General features: G+C 40.2%; 2 protein-coding genes across 7 annotated transcripts in view; both read right to left on the reverse strand.

Moving 5' to 3' along the window:
- Nucleotides 1-3314, reverse strand: part of LOC148641671 (serine/threonine-protein kinase ULK1-like) — a 43044-nt gene extending 39730 nt beyond the window's left edge. For all 3 annotated transcript variants that reach the window (XM_088618546.1, XM_088618547.1, XM_088618545.1), the window contains exons 1-3: nucleotides 2652-3314; nucleotides 1854-1946; nucleotides 1718-1759 (exon numbers count right to left, since the gene is read on the reverse strand). In XM_088618546.1, the coding sequence (XP_088474672.1) occupies nucleotides 1718-1759; nucleotides 1854-1946; nucleotides 2652-2741 (225 nt within the window). In that variant the 5' untranslated portion in view covers nucleotides 2742-3314. The remainder of the gene's footprint in view (nucleotides 1-1717; nucleotides 1760-1853; nucleotides 1947-2651) is intronic.
- Nucleotides 3315-8653: 5339 nt separating this feature from the next.
- mmp17a (matrix metallopeptidase 17a) overlaps nucleotides 8654-19404 on the reverse strand; it is an 89345-nt gene continuing 78594 nt past the window's right edge. For 3 of the 4 annotated variants that reach the window (XM_088618015.1, XM_088618014.1, XM_088618012.1), the window contains 5 exons: nucleotides 18160-18259; nucleotides 17080-17162; nucleotides 15255-15407; nucleotides 13827-14084; nucleotides 8654-12282 (listed from right to left, as the gene is read on the reverse strand). In XM_088618015.1, the coding sequence (XP_088474141.1) occupies nucleotides 11960-12282; nucleotides 13827-14084; nucleotides 15255-15407; nucleotides 17080-17162; nucleotides 18160-18259 (917 nt within the window). In that variant the 3' untranslated portion in view covers nucleotides 8654-11959. The remainder of the gene's footprint in view (nucleotides 12283-13826; nucleotides 14085-15254; nucleotides 15408-17079; nucleotides 17163-18159; nucleotides 18260-19404) is intronic. The other variant, XM_088618013.1, reaches the window with a different exon arrangement.

Here is a 19404-nt window from a genome sequence, read left to right on the forward strand (position 1 = left end):
AGCTTTGTAGATTAAAACTGAAACCTTTCTGCTGTTTTGCCACTTATAAGTAGTGTTGATGTACAGATCTTTAGATATACTGATGAACTTTACTTCTCTCGTAAGGCTTGAGCATGGAATTAAAACTCGATCATGCACACTGGAAAGTTTTTCAGCTTCATTGTTGAGCAACACCGGGAACAAAACTTCAATGCACAAACTTAACTGGTAGGAGTAGAGGATTAAGTTTCATATTACACAGTGCACGGCTACAGTGTTCAATGCACTCCACAACCGTTTTTAAGCTACCCATAAATTATGCAAGACAGCAAGAAAATGCCCTCACACAATCACCTAAATTATGCTTATTTCAAGAATATAAATAACACTAAAGAACTGCTGTATTTTTGAGAGATACAATAGTGATGTGTAATGCAACCTTTGCTACCTTCACCACATCCCCACCCACTAATCAAATGCAACAATGATGTAACTGCTAAACATGCATAGCATGACTAAAGCAGACAACTTTAGTGCACTTCCTACTTGTTAAGGATTGTAGATCCCACACACAACTTTCGGGCATGCAATCCTTCACACTGCTTCTAAGCTCTACCATTGAGCTACTACAGCAGAGAGTGAAAAACACTTAAAAACTGAGCCCCAAAAGTGCAGTGCCAATGGCTGAAATTCAAAGGATGGACTTTATTATCTATGAACATTTCCTTTTCATATTTTTAAAAAAGGGTAGCATCAGTAAATACAACTATATACATTATGTAATTACAAAAGTAGAAGCTTCATAACACCCTTTCAAGAATACTGTAGTGCAACATCCTTTTTGTATTAACAATGCTTCTCTCATATTTCTCAAACCGTCTGAAACGGTCTGCTGTGTTGTTTGAAAAGCCTTATTTTAAAACCTTTGAAACCGTTTTATTAAAGCTGCCAGGAGATTGTGGCCTCAGCCTTTCTGGAACGCTACAGCGGAAAAATTAACATCACAAAAACAACCTTGAAACGAACTACACCATTTTTTTCCCCAAGTATTAAATAAACAATAGGATAATTGAAGACCCAATGTCAAGATGATAGAATTTTACATTCAAGCCATCCAGCACAGAATCATTCGATTTGACGTGTGTGAAACCACATCGTATTTCTTTAACGAAAACCGACCAACTGCGCTGGACAATGTAGTTTAAAAGCAAGCTCTTCTCCTCTGCTCTTAATGAATACATTTAAAATGGTTGACTACAACTCCCAGGAACCTCTGTTTCGTTGCCTGGAGCTTCCTCCCCCCAACCAATCAGATCTCTGGCACATGGAATGTCAACAGCAGAGCACGTGATCACAGCGTGCCAGAGCAAAACAAAGTTATGGGGGCAGACTGCGTGCACACAGCAGGAAAACCAGATGGCGGTACCTAAATACTGCAAATACGTTCTCTATAATCCGGGGCAGGAAAAGTAATGCTAACTGGATGTAGGTCAAACATAAGCCCTATAATACATTTCAAAATTACTCAGGAATAACTTTGAAACCAAAAGGTAAAAGAGGGAGGCAGGGTGTGGAGGCATTTTGCACAGACACCACGCAGTATTATAAAGCCCATAAACAAATCACCAAGTTGTAGTTAAAGTTATTTTTTTGTGCTTTCTTTCCCTGCACTTCATGCATTCCTAATTCTTATGTTTTGGGTTGTCCTTGGAGAACACGGCTTAAAAATGTGCTTTACCTGGAAGTCGTGCAGTGCAACAATATTTTCATGTTTCAGCTCCTTTAACAAAGAAAAAAAAACAAGTTGTCAAGACTTTGTCACGGCGCAAATGCAACTGACGTTAAAAGTGGCAATCGTTACGGGATGTTCTTACCTTTAAAATCTTAATCTCTTTTCCTAAAAGAGTCTGGGATTTCGCCAAATTTTTCTTGTTTATGCATTTGACAGCCACTTCCCAGTCATGTTTCTGGGAAAAAATGATAACATGGAAGAAACCTTGGGTATTAATTACGTTTTAAACATTATTATTTTACATTGCGTCTGTGCCAAGATTATTGCAATGAATTGTACGCTACAAAGAACTTCAGTACATGCCCAAACTTGCTCCGTCCGGTGTCCCCTAAATTGATGGGCTTGAGAAACAGGTCACGGAACGCCTTATGCCTTGTAATGGAAAACTAGACAGCACACTTGCATTTTAAGTTACTAGAATACTTTTATAAATATAATCGCGTTCTTTTTACCTTGTTATCAGAACATCAGTACAAATGACATGCCTTTTTGAAATCCCTCGCTAAAAAACGACACAAGCCCTTTGCCAGGAATAAGAACAAATCTATCCACACCTTTATCGTTTTAGTTATGGGCAGAGGAGTGCCAACCATTCTCAGTTAACCATGAAGAGTCGGTGAAATAAATCCTAGTTTTGTGCCTCGTAAAACTATCATTTTTTTGTTGTTGTTTTCCATCAAACTGTAACTATACAGGACTCTTCTAGGCCTCTCCTTAAGGAGGTATTTTTTTTAAAGAACTACCTCACCAGGTTGTGCAAACGCCGCGTTATTTCAAAATAAAAAGCACGAATACACCCCCGAAACACGTCCAGGGACACCAGACAGTTTCAAAAGGCATGCAACAAACTATCTAGCCCACTGGAAGTCTAGTTTTTTACCTCTTTGTGCCTTCCTTTGAACACCACTGCGAATGCGCCATGTCCAATGAGGTCCTTCCTGTAGAACTCGAATTTCCCCACGCTCTCCATCTCTACCAGCTCTCTGCGCTTCTGACAGCTCGGTGAGGAATGAAATAAAATCAGGATCTTGGGCTCTCTTGCGAGTCGACCCGCTCTTCTCGGCTGTTAAACTCCCGGCAGCTAGAAAGTCGCCCTATTCCTCCCAATGCCATGGGCTGCCTTTCGCTAAAAAAATAACCTTCTTCAGTCATGTTCGCGCTTGAGATCATGAAGGATGATCTCTCCCTTTTTTTTTAGCGACGATTTTCTGCCATGGCTTTCAACACCATCTTGTTGACGAGACTTCAAAACAGCAAAAAATCTCTAACTCTCGAAGTCTACCTTAAAAAACACCAGAACGCTGTGTTTGTATACAAAAGGAAGTCTCAATGTTATCTTCCAGTCATTAAATAACGTGCATGCAAAAAGATAAAGGCGCTTCTAGCCTGGGCTGTATGTTCCAAAAATCCGTTTGACAGATCTGCTTCCTTTTCTGACAACTGTGTTCGTGAAATCAATTTGTTTTGACAGAAATCGTCTCCAGGACCAAACAAAGACCTCGGTCCAAGCTTTCCTTTATGTGGGTGCCCGTGCGCAGGCGCGAGACTTTTTCTACAGCTGATGTCAGAGGAAATACAGGACCTTTAATTACTCATTCATGAGACCGGGGAATTTAAATTATTCAAAATTTTAAATGATCATGGACCTTAGATCTTAGTACCTGTGCGATGGACATGTAAGTGCACATACGATTAAAGATAAAATAAGTAGATGACTATTTCAAACTATCTACTTTTTAAAGTGTTGTTTCATTATAGGAATACCTTTTCAATGCACAGGGAAATATATTTGTAGCATCCTTTAAAGTGTTTGACACAGGAAAAACATAGATAAACGAATTAACGGTTCAATGATAATAGTAGAGTACAATACTATAGCCTTTTATGATATAAATACTATCTATATCTCCAATATGCAAAACGATAATCGTAAATATAATAATAATAATAATAATAATAATAATAATAATAACAACTCTACACTTACTGCATGTAGCGCTTTTCTAGGCACTTCTCTCGAAATGTTTCACAGGTAAATGGAACTCCCCTCCAACTGGAAGATGCGACGGCAGCCAAAGTGCGCCGGTACTCTGACCACACACCAGCTCTCAGTGGGGAGGAGAGCAGAGTGATGAAGCCAGCTCAGAGATGGGGCTTATTAAGAGGCCATGATTGGTGAAGACCAGAGGGGGAGTCCTTTGTCCAGGTAACCCCCTATATTTTTTTAGAAACACGCTGGGATTTTTAATGACCACGGAGATTCTGAAACTCAGTTTTACGTCTCAATCACAGGACGGCACCTTTTTTTACACGATAATGTCCCCGTCACTATACTGGGGGCATTAGGACCCACACAGATCTCAGGGTGACCCCCTACTGGTCCCACTGACACCTTTCCAGCAGCACCCTTACTTTTTCCCAGGAGGTCTCCCATCCAGGCACTGGCCAGGCTCTCACCTGCTGAGCTTCAGTGGGCTGCCAGCTGTGAGCTGCAGGGTGATATGGCAGCAGCTGGCTATATCACATTTATATGATATATTTGATTTATTATGTTTTATCTTTAAATGTATTTTACCATGCACGTTTGAATGTATATTATCTAAAAGAGATAATTTTGAAGATAATCAACTGCAGCGTTTAATTTTTGATATCAGGCCAAATTAATGAATAAACAGCATTCAAAATGTGTTTGAAAACGATTCAAAGCTATCCCCAACAAGAAAACTGAAGCATTATATTGACTAATGTACATAAATATTTACCTAAGTAATCTTATATACTTATTTTCTTCTTTTACAGCATAAAAAGGTTTCATTTAAGGACAGCCATACTTATGTGAGTATGGCTGTTATGTTTTTTTCCAATACGAAGGTAAATGGATGGAGTAAGGACTTATAAATTCAAATGGGTGTTTCACTTATAAAATGCTTTGATATTTTCTGAAACGTCAATCACTATTTGCATTGGACTTTAGTAAAAATGTTACAGTGGTACACACCACTTAATATGTGACCCATGTTAAAGATGTACTGTATTATGATGGAATACCACGAGGGGCTCCTATTCAAATCTTACCATTAACATTTTATGCGCTCCTAGGGATTCAGGTTTTACAGTTAGCTAGCGATATCATGAATCTGACTTTAACGTATTTGTATTTTCGCGTTGCAGATATTTACAATCTCACGTTATTTAGATTGCTGAGTTATATTTTCCACAGTCTCTGAACAGGGTTTGTAATACCCCATCATTGGCATTACCAGCAGTAGGTCGCAAATTTATAACGTGTGAAACATACTAAGTCCTTTGAAGGCCACAGTGCCCTCTGCTGGGATGCACGCATAATTAATTTGATTTAGGCTAATGTATTTCTTTTTTCAGACGGCAGTAGTGTTGCAATTTTAGATAAGGAATTTCCTGAAAATCTGAAGTCTCTCTTCATATCTCCCGACAGAAGGTGACTGTGCTCAGACCAGCTCACAGACTGCATCAAACCTATCTTCCAAGAGCACATCGATAAAAAATGCAGTGAAGTTGTGGTATACAGCAGAATTTCCCAATCCAGGCTTTGTAGGCCCATATAAGTGCTTTTTTGTTCCAGGCATGCTCTCAGATACACAAACAAACCTTTAAGTGACTTATGTGAATAATAGGATTCACTTGAACTCTTTGATTGTTTTCGGCTCTTATAAACATGTTGGAGGCTGCGTTTTAATTATTGTATTTAAGAAGTAACGTCAAATGCTAAACTTTTGAACTGGAAAAAAGTAGCACTGATGGCACATATTAGCTCAATTAAGGCACCAATTAAGTAATTAAGCTCAACTGGAATGAAAACCAGCAGGGGTGTGGGCTCCCTGGACAAGGATTGGGAACCCCCAAGTGTACATGACATGAGTAACCAACATTTTCTGCCAGGATATCTGCTGTGATTGTTGTAAGAAGAGATCAGCTCTTATTTCTTGGATGAAGCATATTCTGTTGTTTCTGAGGACACTCAAGAGTCCCCACCCCCCCAGTATTGGCTCCAAAACAGTCTCCGTGGTCTCCATGGTGTTTAGCTGAAAGTGCTCATTATGTAGACTTTTCCCAAGCATTACAATGGCTGGTCATTGTTTCAGCCTGCTTTAAGACCACATGTCAAGGAAACTGCAGCTGTGTATATAGCCTTTGCTTATCGAAACACAAATAAATTCCCTGGCCTTTGTTTTGATGTTGAAGTGGTTAAATGTGTGAATACCTTGCTTGAAAATATCCTGCAGACACGTGGCTTATATTAGCTACACTGTTTCTCACAGAGTATGAATCACTAAAGTTTGACATGTTGCTTCGTCCTGGCCTTAGATTTTCCAAGCATTCATGAAGCAGGTTATGCAAGGAGCTTAGTCCATTTCCCTCTGGGAAATGCTACTGCTGCCACTGAGTGGTGGATTTCCACACTGCAAGTAAAGTTTTAGTGATAAGAAAATCCCAAGCAAGTGTCTATGATACCCTATGCTGAAGAGCCTCCACCATCTGGATTAGCAGATGGGTGGAGAGCTAATCTAAGGAGCAGTATAACACAGTGTGTCTTGTAGGGGCAGTCACCACTAACACAGATACTGAAGTGAAAGAAGATGGTGAAATAACTATATAGATGTCTATGCCAGACTAAGATTACAGTCATTTTTGTCATTTCTTTCACAGGACAAAGAACAACTGGACAAGACCAGTTTGGATACATACAGTAACGATCGAAGACCTGGAAAATCAGTTTATTATTCACTAGGTCAAGTTATCAAGTGCTGCTATCATCCTTTGTATATTTATTTAAGTTACAATGTCAACTTATTGTTTATATTAGCAGCCATAAATAATACTCCCTCATGTCTCTCCTCCACTGCTTCACAACAGCAGAAATCTCTAGTGGGTACTAGAGTGCTTGTAGTAAGTTCACCACTCTTTTGGAAGTAAAACAGATCAATTCCAGGTGGATGGTAGGTGAAGGAACCTGTAAATGGGGATTTCAGTAAGTAAGGCTCTCTCGTTTCAAGACTATGATTAGGGAAAAAAAAGCTGTGTGGAAAAGCCCGTGATGTTTCAGGAAAGATTGGGGTCCCCCATGTGTTTGCTGCATCTGGGTCACTTGGTCAGAGTTGATTGTAAGGATTTGCCAGGAGATTAGTGGGTGGGTAATGACACCAAATGGCTGCTTCCAGGCTTAAGTGCAGACTTCATCCGGGGTCCTCAAGCGGTGTAAATAATACAAATAATAAAGATGAGGCAGTTTCCAGCCCTTCAATTTTTTTGCCAGTTTTTAAAGTTTATGAGCTTGTGCCTACAGAGAATGTTAGTGAGTTATTGACAGCTCTAGCTGTGCAATGGATTTGTCTAAGAACCTTGTTAACAGCCTGCAACCACAAAAGGAGGCTTAAATGATATTGGCTAGTATGTTAAATAATCAATGATACAATTTCAGTGTACAGCAATTTCCCATATGTACCTGTCAAGTGTTATGAACATCATCATTGAGCAAGTTTATTTCGCCTGTTTCTTTTGTCACTAGCCCAGACAAACTTTTCAGAGGGAGTTTTACAGTGTGTGCAATGTAAGGCATTTGTTTTGTTTGAAAAAACAAAGTTTGGGTTTAAGAATGCATATATTAAATACATCAGCACTAGCACAGCATTTATACATGACAAAAAATGAAGTGAGGTGTAGTTTAACAATTGAGGTGGACTCTGCATACTTCTCATGAAAGTTTGTGTATTGTTTGTGTATTGAAAAAGTGTTTCGTTCTACATATTGAGTACTACAGAGCATTGTTGACCTGATAAGAATTAGAAAGCAGATTTCCAGATGTAAAAGACATTAACCTTTAACACATAATAAAAAAACAGACAGAACAGGACAGTGAAGGCAGCCAGCAAAATTATTGGTGCACAACAGCTACAGCTGTCAGACATCTATGTCAAACAAATAGTGCAGAAGGCAAATAAAATCTTTGACTGTCATGATCACAGTAAATCTGAGCTCTTTCCATCTGGGTGTCAATTTAGACATGCCTAGGTTCAAGTACAACTGAGCTAAGTTATCATTTATTCCCACGATTATTAATGGACAATTAATTGTATACTTCAGTAATATACAGTATATATTTGTTTCTCATCATACATGTATTATCTATTATTCACATCTATTATTCCTTAATGGGTTCAAGTTGTATTAAATGTGTTGTGTGGTGAGTTATGTCTTTTACCTGCCTGCAAAGCACATGCAGATGTTTTTTGCAGACCCCCAACAACAGGATCAATAGCTCTTTGCGTTTCCCCAGATCTCAGTCTTAACTGCACATCCTTGTAATTTCCCTGTCTTACTCAACTTGTATTCTCTTCAGACACAGATTTAAAAGGATATGCTCTTCTATGTTCTATTACTCCATTAGAAGGTGGTTAACTAAATACAAAGCCTGAAGACAATGTCTGGCTAAAGTCTCATCTTAATATTTGTCTGTCTTCCAAAGTTAGCAATTTTGACAGGGAAAAACACTAACAGGAAAAACTCAATAAATTCTGACATTTGTACTGTTCATTTCTCAATGCCCTGTTGATAACATGCTTGCAGTAAAGTGATTTTAGATGGTGCACACAGTGAAGAGGCACTTCACTAGAAAGAAGATGTAGATCTGTAGATCTGCACCTAAACAGTAAAAAGTATGATTCCTCACACTCTCCGTAAGAATGAAAACCACCTGAAATAACATCCAGACACCATTTAGAGTAAATAGTCCCATTCTTTAAAATTCTAATGCACACGTCACAAATCAAAAGTTTTTCTGTTCTTAGCTGAAATGTAATTGCAGAAGTACAAACATTTCTTATATAAAGAAATAAAAGGGGTTGATTAAAATATACCAATAATTTATTGAAACAATATAACGAGAAAGAAATGTTGCTTTTTACACATTAGTGGCATCTACAGCCACGTTCCTGCACATGTGGTTTCCAAACTGGTATTTGAATAGACTCCTGAGGTTTCCTGGAAAATGTTTAATGATATACAGTATTCGAGGAAGAGCTCAGCCCAAACCATGAACCGAAGCTTCTCTTCACTAACAAAAATAGATATCAGTAACATACTAATTCAATTGAACATCATCATAAAAAGGTTTATTGTTTTATCTGTATTTAATGTATTTGCACTTTTCAGGAATAAAATGAGCTCTCCGGCTTTCCATAGATGTTTTCCTTAACGCTGTGCCCCCCCTTCCGAATCTCTCAGGTCTGGATGTTTCAGAAAACGTCCAGCAGAAATAACTTTGCAGGGTATTAAACCATCTCTACATTATATTCAAAAATGTCAAATGGCTTGTGAACGTGCTCTCTGCCTTTATTGACTGCTCTGTGACCCAGGCTAAGATACAGCAAGGACCCTGAGAGTGACTGAGAATCATTGTTCGCCGACAGCTGTGGAAACCCAGTGTGACTTGAATTCAGACAGGTTCTTATGAGCTACTCACAAGCGAGCAGACACAGTCCTGCCAGTCAGACAGGAATTTCCCAAAGCAGCTGGTTGGAAGAATTAGAGGCAAGAAGCTTTGGGCTACAAAAGATCTGTCCCTCATAAAGCAGAAGACCTTTTAATGAGCACCCATAGGAAATCATTATACCCTCTACAGTACCTTTCAGAACAATTGGCGGAAAACATTATTCATTTCAAAAGGACAGTCATGATGTCGTGTTTCTGAAGTGAGGAATTGAGGCTGACAGAGACTGGAAAACAGTCACTTCGGCCAGTTGATATCTCTTCTAGCCTGCTTAGTATTCTGGATTTTCTATTTAGCATTCTGGAGATAGGATGGTCAGGATTCCAGTGTTTCAAGGGTGGAGTGGGAGAGGGCTGGAAAAAAATGAAAGACATCAAAACAACTTTTTCTGCAGCCGCAGGGAAAACAAATTCTTTGAGACTCTGAAACTCAGTCACAAACAGCTGATTTCTATAACTGTATTCTTATAGTTTCTAACAAACTAAAAGAACAAAACACCTGCCAGGTTTGCTGAATTTTGATCCAGGAACAGTTTTTCCAGACAAGGTGTCCAAACCCAACGTGATAACCACACTGAAATATGAAAAAGCCCTTGTATAATATATAACTATTTCAGTTTTATAGAAACAAATTTAAATTAGCAGTGGAGCACATTACTGAAAGAGCACAATATTTCTCAGTAAAAAGAGAGAAATAAGATGAGATGTTAAAGAATGTCCCAATTTACCAATATTTGTTGAATATTTAAAGCAACAAAAAACAATTTGCACTGCCATTTGAAATACACACTACTATTTGTTTTCATTTTAATGGAGAACATAAAGGCAAAGCACATTTTTTTGTTGCTGTGCATCAGAAATAAGACCAAGCTCAAACACTTTGTTTATATTTACTCCATCATTTAAAGTAACTCTTTAGATTTCCACTGATGTTTCTTGGGTATGCTTCCAAACTTAATATCCAGACATTTATATTCATAATACAATGGATTTTATTTTCATCATTTTGTATGAAAATATTTCATAAATTAGAAAACCATTGGCTTATGATTCCTACATTTCAACCACCACATTATTCTCCTAAAATATATATAAATATATATATATATAAACTGTATGTGTTGAATATTTGACACTTTTTGAATTAATATCAGTACAAATTTCCATTCAATTTTAAAGTTCTTCAGTAGTGATACAGGCCTATAACTCAGAACCTTGGGTGAAACTGAACATTGTTTGAAAAAGCATATATCCCTTGAACCCATTCCCCATTCCCATTCCTTGAATCCCATTTAATTGGTGTTATTTATATGATTCCTCCAGCCTGGATAAGGTTTCAAAGGATATATGCCTATTGACACTACCCAAAGCAGTGCAAGTTCAGAAAAGAAACAAAGTAATTGCCATTCACTTCATTCAGTCCTGCTTGCAAAATGTGATGGCTATGCATCATCTAGGCAGTGTAAAAAAGGGTTTCTATACATTTCCTGTTCATGCCTGATCATTTTCAGTTCAAAAAGCTTTGCTCATTCTTACAAATGGTGGTGGGGGGGGGATGCTGCAGAGCAGAGCAAAAAAAACATTCTAGTAAAATCTTACAGAATATACTGTAGCGCACATTGTGCTGTCAGCAGGTATATCTCAATAGTGCACAAAACGAGAACAAGCTGGGACTCTGTTTCCAAAGAAGTGGCGTCGTAAGTCTGTGCAGTCAATTTAGGATAAGTTATATAGCATTTATCCTACATTGGATCCTGCAAAGAAGTATTATGACTTGTAGGATTTTACAAAATAGGAAATGCCAATTTCTTAAAAACCATATCTCTTAATAAACTTAAGAGTTATGGTAACTCAATAAAGGGAGCTTTTCCCCTTACCAACTTGTACAGACATTCATCTTCTGTACTTCAAACAGCAAATCTGCATTTGGTCAATTTTGCTGTGGCTAAATTATGTTTCCTATTATACAATCAGATCTTTGCAGAATCCCTTGAAAACTGAAGACGGTAAATGGTACAAAAAATAAATCATTCCTTTAGCATTGTGTTTTAAAGCCTGGGCACCAGTTCATTTTGTTCTTAAACAGATACAGGTCTTGATTCAAGGAAACATCCAATCCATCTGTCAGTCACAAGTTCCACAGGAAATACCTGGTGGCGTGGGAAGATTCAATGAGCCCCTGGAGAATAGGAAGTGACACATCTGGAAACAAGGGTTCGAAGATGAGATTTCAGAGAATTCAGGTAGGCCTATAATTTCAGCACTAATAATAATAATCATCATCATCTAAAATCCCATGTTTTGCTTGTTGTAACGAGTAATCTGACAGGTATTACCGGGCAGTAGTTTGAAGAGGTTTGATTGGGAAGGTGTGTCAGAGTGCAGACTGACAAGAATCAAATAGAGGTGAATTCCACGCTGAAAAGTCAAAAAGAGAAAACAATGTTTCAGCTGTGGAGGGTTCTTCATCGTGTTATTTTTTTCTTTTGTTGTTCAGTTCAGCACAGAATTCGCCTCTACTTGCTCCCAGGAGTGCATCGCTGTGAGGCGGACACGATAGGCGAGACCAGCCCCAGCCACCGGTGTCTTCATCTCTTGTCCTTCGGCCCAGACTTCTCTTGTCCTTCGGCCCAGACGGTCGCCCCTGTCTCTCCCGTGCCGTTATCATAGCGGCGCGGTCAGCACCACCGCGAGGGTCCACGGCCAGAGGGGGAGGAGCCGGCCGACGCGTGTCCGGGAGAGGGGGCCGCGGGGCGTGGCGGCCGAGGTGCAGGAGCAGACCTCGTAGCCGTTCTCCGCGTGACTGACATGGTGCTGCCCCTGGGAGCGCGTCTCCGTGCCGTTGCCGTCCGCGGCTGGAGAGTCCGACTGCATCTCTCTGCATGCCAGCCAGTCCTTGCCGATGGATCGGGGGTACCCCACTTCCACCTCCATATCGCTGCCCTGTACCCGCCAGTACTCCTTCCCTTTGAAGAAGTATGAGGAGCCTGTGGAGGAGGGGAAGCCACCATTACCGTTATTTAACACTGAGTGATGCGTTAATGTTATTCACTGCTAACACATACAGCACTGTAACCACTTTATCCAATTACAAGATACAAAATGGCTATTCTACTTGTCTTTTGTGGTCTTGTGCATTTTCCTTAGTTCATTTTCATACGAGTTGTCATGAGAATTGGAACACCTGTGGGGTGCCTTTCAGATTTTCTTATGTGGTGGGAACCACTTCCCCCACATGTATTCTTTAGGACTGCACTTCTAAAGGTTTAAACAGTGTCAGGCTTGCAAAGAGAGCACAGCGGTGTGGAGAGAAAACAAACAAGATCCATGCTCCCATCCACATTTGCATTATTGCAAACCATTCTAGCATATATTATCTATTAATAACATGCAAATGACCAAAAATAGTTTTTTTTTAATTTGATCATTAAATCAATACCTGAATGATTCAAAACAAAATGCTTTTTACTGATTTTTGAACACATACTTTTGGGCAAAAATTGGAAGCAAAATAATTTTTAATGCCTCTCAACCTATTTCAGGCTTAATCATTAGTATTGATCCTGATTATTGTCACTGTATTTTCTGACCCATATTGAAATGTTAACCAGCAAATTTCTCCTTTGAGGTATTTCATAGACTTTATTCATAAAACCTTTCCACAAAGAATGTTTTAATTTCGTCTTTATTGCAAGTCAGGCTCCTCCATAGAAGCAGTAATTACAGATGAAAAGTGCCATGACAATTCATGAAAGTAGTGTCTCAACGTGAGGTGTGTGCCAGAGCAGCTGACAGAGTGCCATTAAATACAGAGCTTCAGAAGTCTCAGATTGCTTTCATTGCATTTATATAAGTGCAGCGAGACTGAAACAGTCAGGATTCATAAGTCCAATTCAAGCAGCCCACTGCTCAACAACCTCGGGAAGACTAATGCTGCCTCTCTCAATGTTATGTCAAAACTGGGAAATTGTGTTTATTCTTCATCTCCTTGGCTACCTTCATCAAAGGCCAATTAAAAAGGAGTCATTAGATTCACCCTACAAGAAGAAGTGATGTCAATGCAGAGGATAAATACATGCAATGCTGTCTAGTTTCCCATTTTAGCACATTTGGCCACTGCTTTGAGCTGGCGCTTTTGCTCCAGGCAAAATTATGACTTTCTGAGACTCTGACCTATTGGAAAAGTTTGGAAAACCTCAGCCATCATTTTGACATCACCTCACTAAAGGGATTGACAGGTACAGAACTGAACAACAGTAAGTAGTGTAAGCTACACATCGCTGCAGAACCCTGCACTTTGCAGCAACAACAAGCATAATCCCTCTGAAACCCCACTTGCTCCAGTTTCTCTTAGTCTCAAAACTCAATTCCTGCTGAGAAAATAATCCCAAATAACAACCACTTCTTTTCACACTAAGGCTACGACTTAAAGGCTTTGCAGCTTCCACAGCCGGCTCCTCCCCATCCCTTTCCCTTTCTGCGATACACAGATGACAAACTGTTCCCCTGCAGAACATCAAGGGCTACTCACCGTCAGACCACCGCATGGCGTCATCGAGAAGTGTCGGAACTCCTTTCCATAGCATAGTGTCCTTTGGGTACCCCAGATCCATCCGCCGTAGATGGTCATCATACCTCCAGTAGCGTCTGTCCATGAAGAAATAGGTCTTGTCATTGTGTGGCCAAACAAAGGCAGCGTCCACTCCTTCAAGGGGCAGGCCGAAGTCACTGGTTAGCCTTGGGTATCCCTCCTCTACATTGTTGTCCTTAAACACCCAGTACTTCTCTCCTGAGGCGAAAGCAAAACAGGGTTGTCAAGTCCTGAGGGAGAGGGAGTACAGTCTGACAACAAAAAGCAGATCTACAAGCCAATAGTTCATCAGCTCAACTGTTAAAAAAGAGTGGGACACAAGGAAGAATTTGTTTTCAAATATAAAGATACCTTGAAAGCTTTAAAATCTTTTGAATTAATTTGGCTAATGCTTCCACCTACAACAATATCCACACTATGTGTAATACCAGGTTATACTGCTGGGTTTGCTGGAGTATTCTGGGTAAAGCTACTTGTTCAAGGGTGCAGTAGGACTGTCCCCAGTGGAATCCGATTTCACAACCTGATGGTCAGCCGTTGAGTCCTAAACACTGCTCCACACTTATAGAAAACTTTATGGTGATCACTGCAGAGTGCCACTGTCATTTAGTATTTTCAGCTACTGCTTCCAAAATTCTACAAAGAGAGGTCATGCTTAAAAGAATGCATATTATATGTTTGAGTAAGGATTTGCATCAGTGTGCATTTTCTGCAAATGAACAGGGTGAGCACATAATGCAATGCTGAAAAGTAGGAAGAAGAAACTGCGACAGTTGAATGGGTATCTGTATAACACTGAGAAATCCACTCTCTGGGTCCCAGTGAAGACGAGCTGACAGGCGAGAGCTGAGGATGCAATGGAGAGGCAGACAGGAGGTGGACGGAAGAGGGAGTGGACAGCACACAGACGTGTAGCAAACAGGAGACAGGCGGAGATCTGGCTGGCCGTTGGGTTGTCTCTTGAGTCCTTGAAGTCTTCCCAGCAGACTGGTTACTGAGAGGAGCCCTTCCATAAGTGAGTAGGAAACTCAATGACAGTGTCTGACTGAGAACAGGGCAGGGTTAAAGTATCTTGGAGCTGATGAGGTAACTACAGTATCTGTTAAGCAGGGATAGGAGGCACTGACAGCCGCCCTGATCGTGTTCTTACGGCACCAGGAGGTGTTTGATTCCTCAAGTGAACGAGGCCGGTTGCTATGGAGACCAGGGGTTGCGAGCTCTGGCTTGCCTGGGAATAATATTAACTTGTTTCTTCTTCCTAGTTCTCAGCTTGGTATTAACCTTTACTTGCTCCTTGGTAGATTATATTTGGTGTGTGAGTGAAGAGCAGAACTCTCAAAACTCAGGGCTGCATCCATAGCGCAGTACCTTTGAAAAAGACAATCTTGTGATCGCTGGGTCTCTCGTAGACTGCATCCACACTGTCCAGGTTTAAGGGCAGGCCTCTCCAGAACCGATGAATCTGAGCAGGTCGCAGTGAGACAAGGTGTTTTTCTCTGGTCAGACGCCAAAAATACTTTCCTGTGAAAAGGGACACAATCATTTCTGTGTTTAACAACCCATCTGGTCCATTTATCAAATACAGGTCATGTGGGAGCCGGTGCGTATCCCAGCAAGCAACAAGCACAATAAACAAACTACTGTATATTCACATAACATCCCAGGAATGGAACCCAGGGCCCCTGCTCTGCGAGGCAGCAATGCTAACAACTGCTTACTGTGCCACCCTTGACTTAACAACTAATAGTAGAAAAACTGCACATTTTCAAAAATATGCAACTTCACAGACAACCAAGCTATTGAAACTACACCACATTGAAGGTTATGACAGAGGGGGTGTTTTTTTTCTTTTCTTGGAGAAATATGAGGGTGTTGGATTTGGAAACAAAAGAAGGAAGAAGGACAGGAATTCAATGAAGAACTGCCCAGAATGATCGCTGAACCAGAATAACCTTTCCTTTCCAAAAACATCTATGATCTCAGCCAGACATCTGCTGACCTTCTTTTATTGAAAGACAAGGGTTTTCATATACTGCTGATATTTTCTAAAAAATTTATACACCAGACTCTTTGCAAAAAGAGCACATTCTCGCTTTTACAAGACTTTACAAGGCCATACAGATAAACTATGAAGAACAATGAAAAAAGCAATATAAATATTTCAAAAAGACACTGTTTGTAAACTGAATCTAGTAATGTATCTTTCTCTGTGTGTATATGGACTGAGAGAGGGAGCTTAAGAGATATATAGCTGTATCACACATAACCAGGGTGGGGCTTTGAAAAAAGAAAAGTTAAGAGAATTGTATAGGTATTCAGCTAACTGTGACTTACGTCTATTGAATACCTACATATATGATGTGTTTTGGTTTGGCACAGTACTGGGGCCCTGGGTTAAATTCCTGTGATGCTGTTGCGATGTTCTCCCCATGTTCATAAGGGTTTTCTGTTTCCTCCCACAGTCCAAAAACTTCTGGTAAGTTAATTGGCTTCTGGGAAAATTGGCCCTGCTGAGAGTGTATCTGTCTGTGTGTGCCCGGCGATGGATTGGCATCCTGTCCAGGGTGTATCCTGTTTTGTGCATGTTGCTTTCTAGGATAAACTCTGGCCTCCCCGCTACCCTAAATTGGATGAAGCAGTTAGATTGATGGATGTGGTGTAAATATATGATTAATGCAGAATGAATACAGTGAAAAGTATTGAGGTTCTGTGAACCAGAAAAAGGAAACCTTGAAAGTCATCATCACCTTTCCAAGAATTCTAAAGATGATCATATTCAGAACAGCAAACTACGGGGTTTAAAATATATATACCTTTATTATATATTATATAGGTATTTTAAAAAGAAAAAAAATCTCATATTAATGGAGATAATTTTTTTCATGTACCAAGAAAACATTTTTCCCTTTGCAATTAATTCAATTTTATCTTGCATTCACTTACAGGCATTTTTAAAATCAAGTTTATTAGAAATTATATTTCCAGTGGTCACAGCATTACCTAACCCATGACTATTTTGACCATCTCTCAAATGGCATGTAAAGTCAGGGCAAAGGAAACAACCCAAACCAAACATATCACACCAAAACCTATTAGTTCACAAGATCAAGTGCACAGTAATTCTAAATGTTCTGAAGTAGTTATTATTCCCCTTTTGAAATCTTAGGCATGCAGCAGAGCGCACAGCCAGTACCTTTGAAAAAGAAAGCCTCTCCCCGAATCTGAGCCACTGCATCAAAGTGCGTGTTACACCTGTCCGGAGCGTCCTGGGCGGGCCTGACAAGAGTGGAGAAGAAAGGTACTGACGCATCACAGCTTCCGCCGTCACAACACGCTGACCTGCGCTGGGCCCTAATTCGCAGCGCTCATGTTTGTTCTGCAGAAAATCAAATTTGCAAGCAGCTAGGCAGATGGTATCAGCACACCCAATGAGGACTTTGCTCCATGGTTTTTACAGTACTTAATAACAGAATTAGGGAGACCTGCCTGAATTTGACGTATTGCATCTTGTGTGTGTGCTGTATGTGTTGAAATATATACAGTATAATGTATATTTAAGGTAAAATCTAAAACAGTTCAAGGGCGGTGCAGTGGTTAGCATTTCTGCCAAGCAGTGCTGGGGCCCTGGGTTCTATTCCTGGGGAACTATCTGCATGGAGCTTTCAGGTTCACCCTGTGTTCACATGGGTTTCCTTAAGTGCTCCGTTTTCCTCCTACACTACAAAGACATAGTGCTAGGTTAACTGGCTTCTGCAGAAAATTGTCTCTTTTTTGTGTTCATGTTTGTGTCTGTGTGTCCCTGCACCCACTGCTTGCTGGGATAGTCTCTAGCTCCCCTGTGACTCTGTATAGGATAAAGAGAATGGATGGGATAAAACAGTCTCCATGACCCTTGTGGCTGATGTTTGGGTGAGAGTGTGTGGGGGGTAGAGAGGTGCCGATTATCTTTTCGCTTTAAATCCTCTGAAAGGTGAAAACAGGAAAATCCAAATCTCCTCATTGGAGGACAGGGACAGAACACTTATTTTTCACAGCATTTCCCTACAATCACCAACTGGGTGAAAGAAACCCCTGCTTGCATTTTTATTGACAGGTGAGGGGTGAAGAAAAGAGATCTGAGGCTTATTGCAAATTACAGATATAACATATCTGAGAGAATCCTCTCTGAAAATCACATCAGTACTTTAGCATTGGACGTATTTGTAGTACCGTACAGGCTACACAGTAGATGCACATAGAATCCAACAGATGGCAATGGAGGGCTCTTACTTACGGGACAGTTGATCTGTTTTCAGGAAGGTCCAGCAGGACAGGGGGGTCGTCAGTCCTGGACACATCTGGACGAGCAGTATGGGACACAGAATCTCGCACACCTGGTGCAGAGAAACCACTTTTACTCCACTCCCCAACAGTGCTTTTTTCAAACCTCTCCTTCCGTAATAACCTACCATTTTCTTCCATGTATCGGAGGCAAGCAAGACCTTGTTTTGTAATCTATGCTTGTGTGTACATAAAATAATCACAAACTCTACCTACCAAAATTCAGAATATGGGAAGTGTATTGGGCACAACATACAGTATACAGTGATGCAGAGATTAAAAAATATAATTGGCTGCAGATTGGGTAGGGTTAGGAACACCCAAGAACATGCAATGTGCAATACAAAACATTGTAAAAGCAATGCCATAAATTACAGATTGTAGGCCCATGTAAACATTTTTAAACCACAATACTAGACTGGATATTTTGTACACAGTTCCACGTGAATTACAGCATAGACGGCTGATCCCTATAGTGGGCAGCATTGGTAGGACTGTGGCTCTTGGGTTTGAATCTGGAGTTTGCATGTTCTGCCCATGTTCACATTGGTTTTCTTTAGGTCCTAAAATCCTCCCATACACTAGGAGTCTCTAAAATGCCCCACAGGTTTGTATATGTGCAGCCTTTGATGAGCAAGTGTCCCTTCTAACATGTGGTCCCACCATGTGCCCTGTGCCTGCTGGGTTAGGCTCAGGGCCATTGTGATTCTCTCACAGATAAAGCAACTACTGAAAATGGATGGATCAATGTTGCTTAATGCAGGCTTACAGGCATTAACAGGCTCCATGTTTTTTAATGAGCGGTGGTAATAAATTTGCTTCTCTCTGGCATGCTGAACGATGATAAGCAGCCACAAAGTAATAGGAAAAGCAATTAAAAATAAAAAAAGTTTCATTCACACACCTCTGTTTAAAACAAATCCCACCAACAGTGGGACTTAAATCCCACTTCCACTTAACATTAAAAACAAAGGGTTTTCTCAGGCTGAAAACACATTCACATTACTGCTGCCTTCACTGACTGTTATTGACATGATACAAGTATGTGTTTTAGCAGGCAAAAACCGCAGAATGTGGGTAAAATTGAGATAATGATGTGTACAGCACTGTCTCATTATCAGATGCCCATTTCTGTGGAGCTGGAGGTGGACTGGAGGGGGTCTCATCATTATAAAACACAACGCACACAAAAGTCTCT

Source organism: Lepisosteus platostomus, chromosome 24, assembly GCF_059453375.1.
Source record: "Lepisosteus platostomus isolate fLepPlt1 chromosome 24, fLepPlt1.hap1, whole genome shotgun sequence".
NCBI classification, from domain to species: domain Eukaryota; kingdom Metazoa; phylum Chordata; class Actinopteri; order Semionotiformes; family Lepisosteidae; genus Lepisosteus; species Lepisosteus platostomus.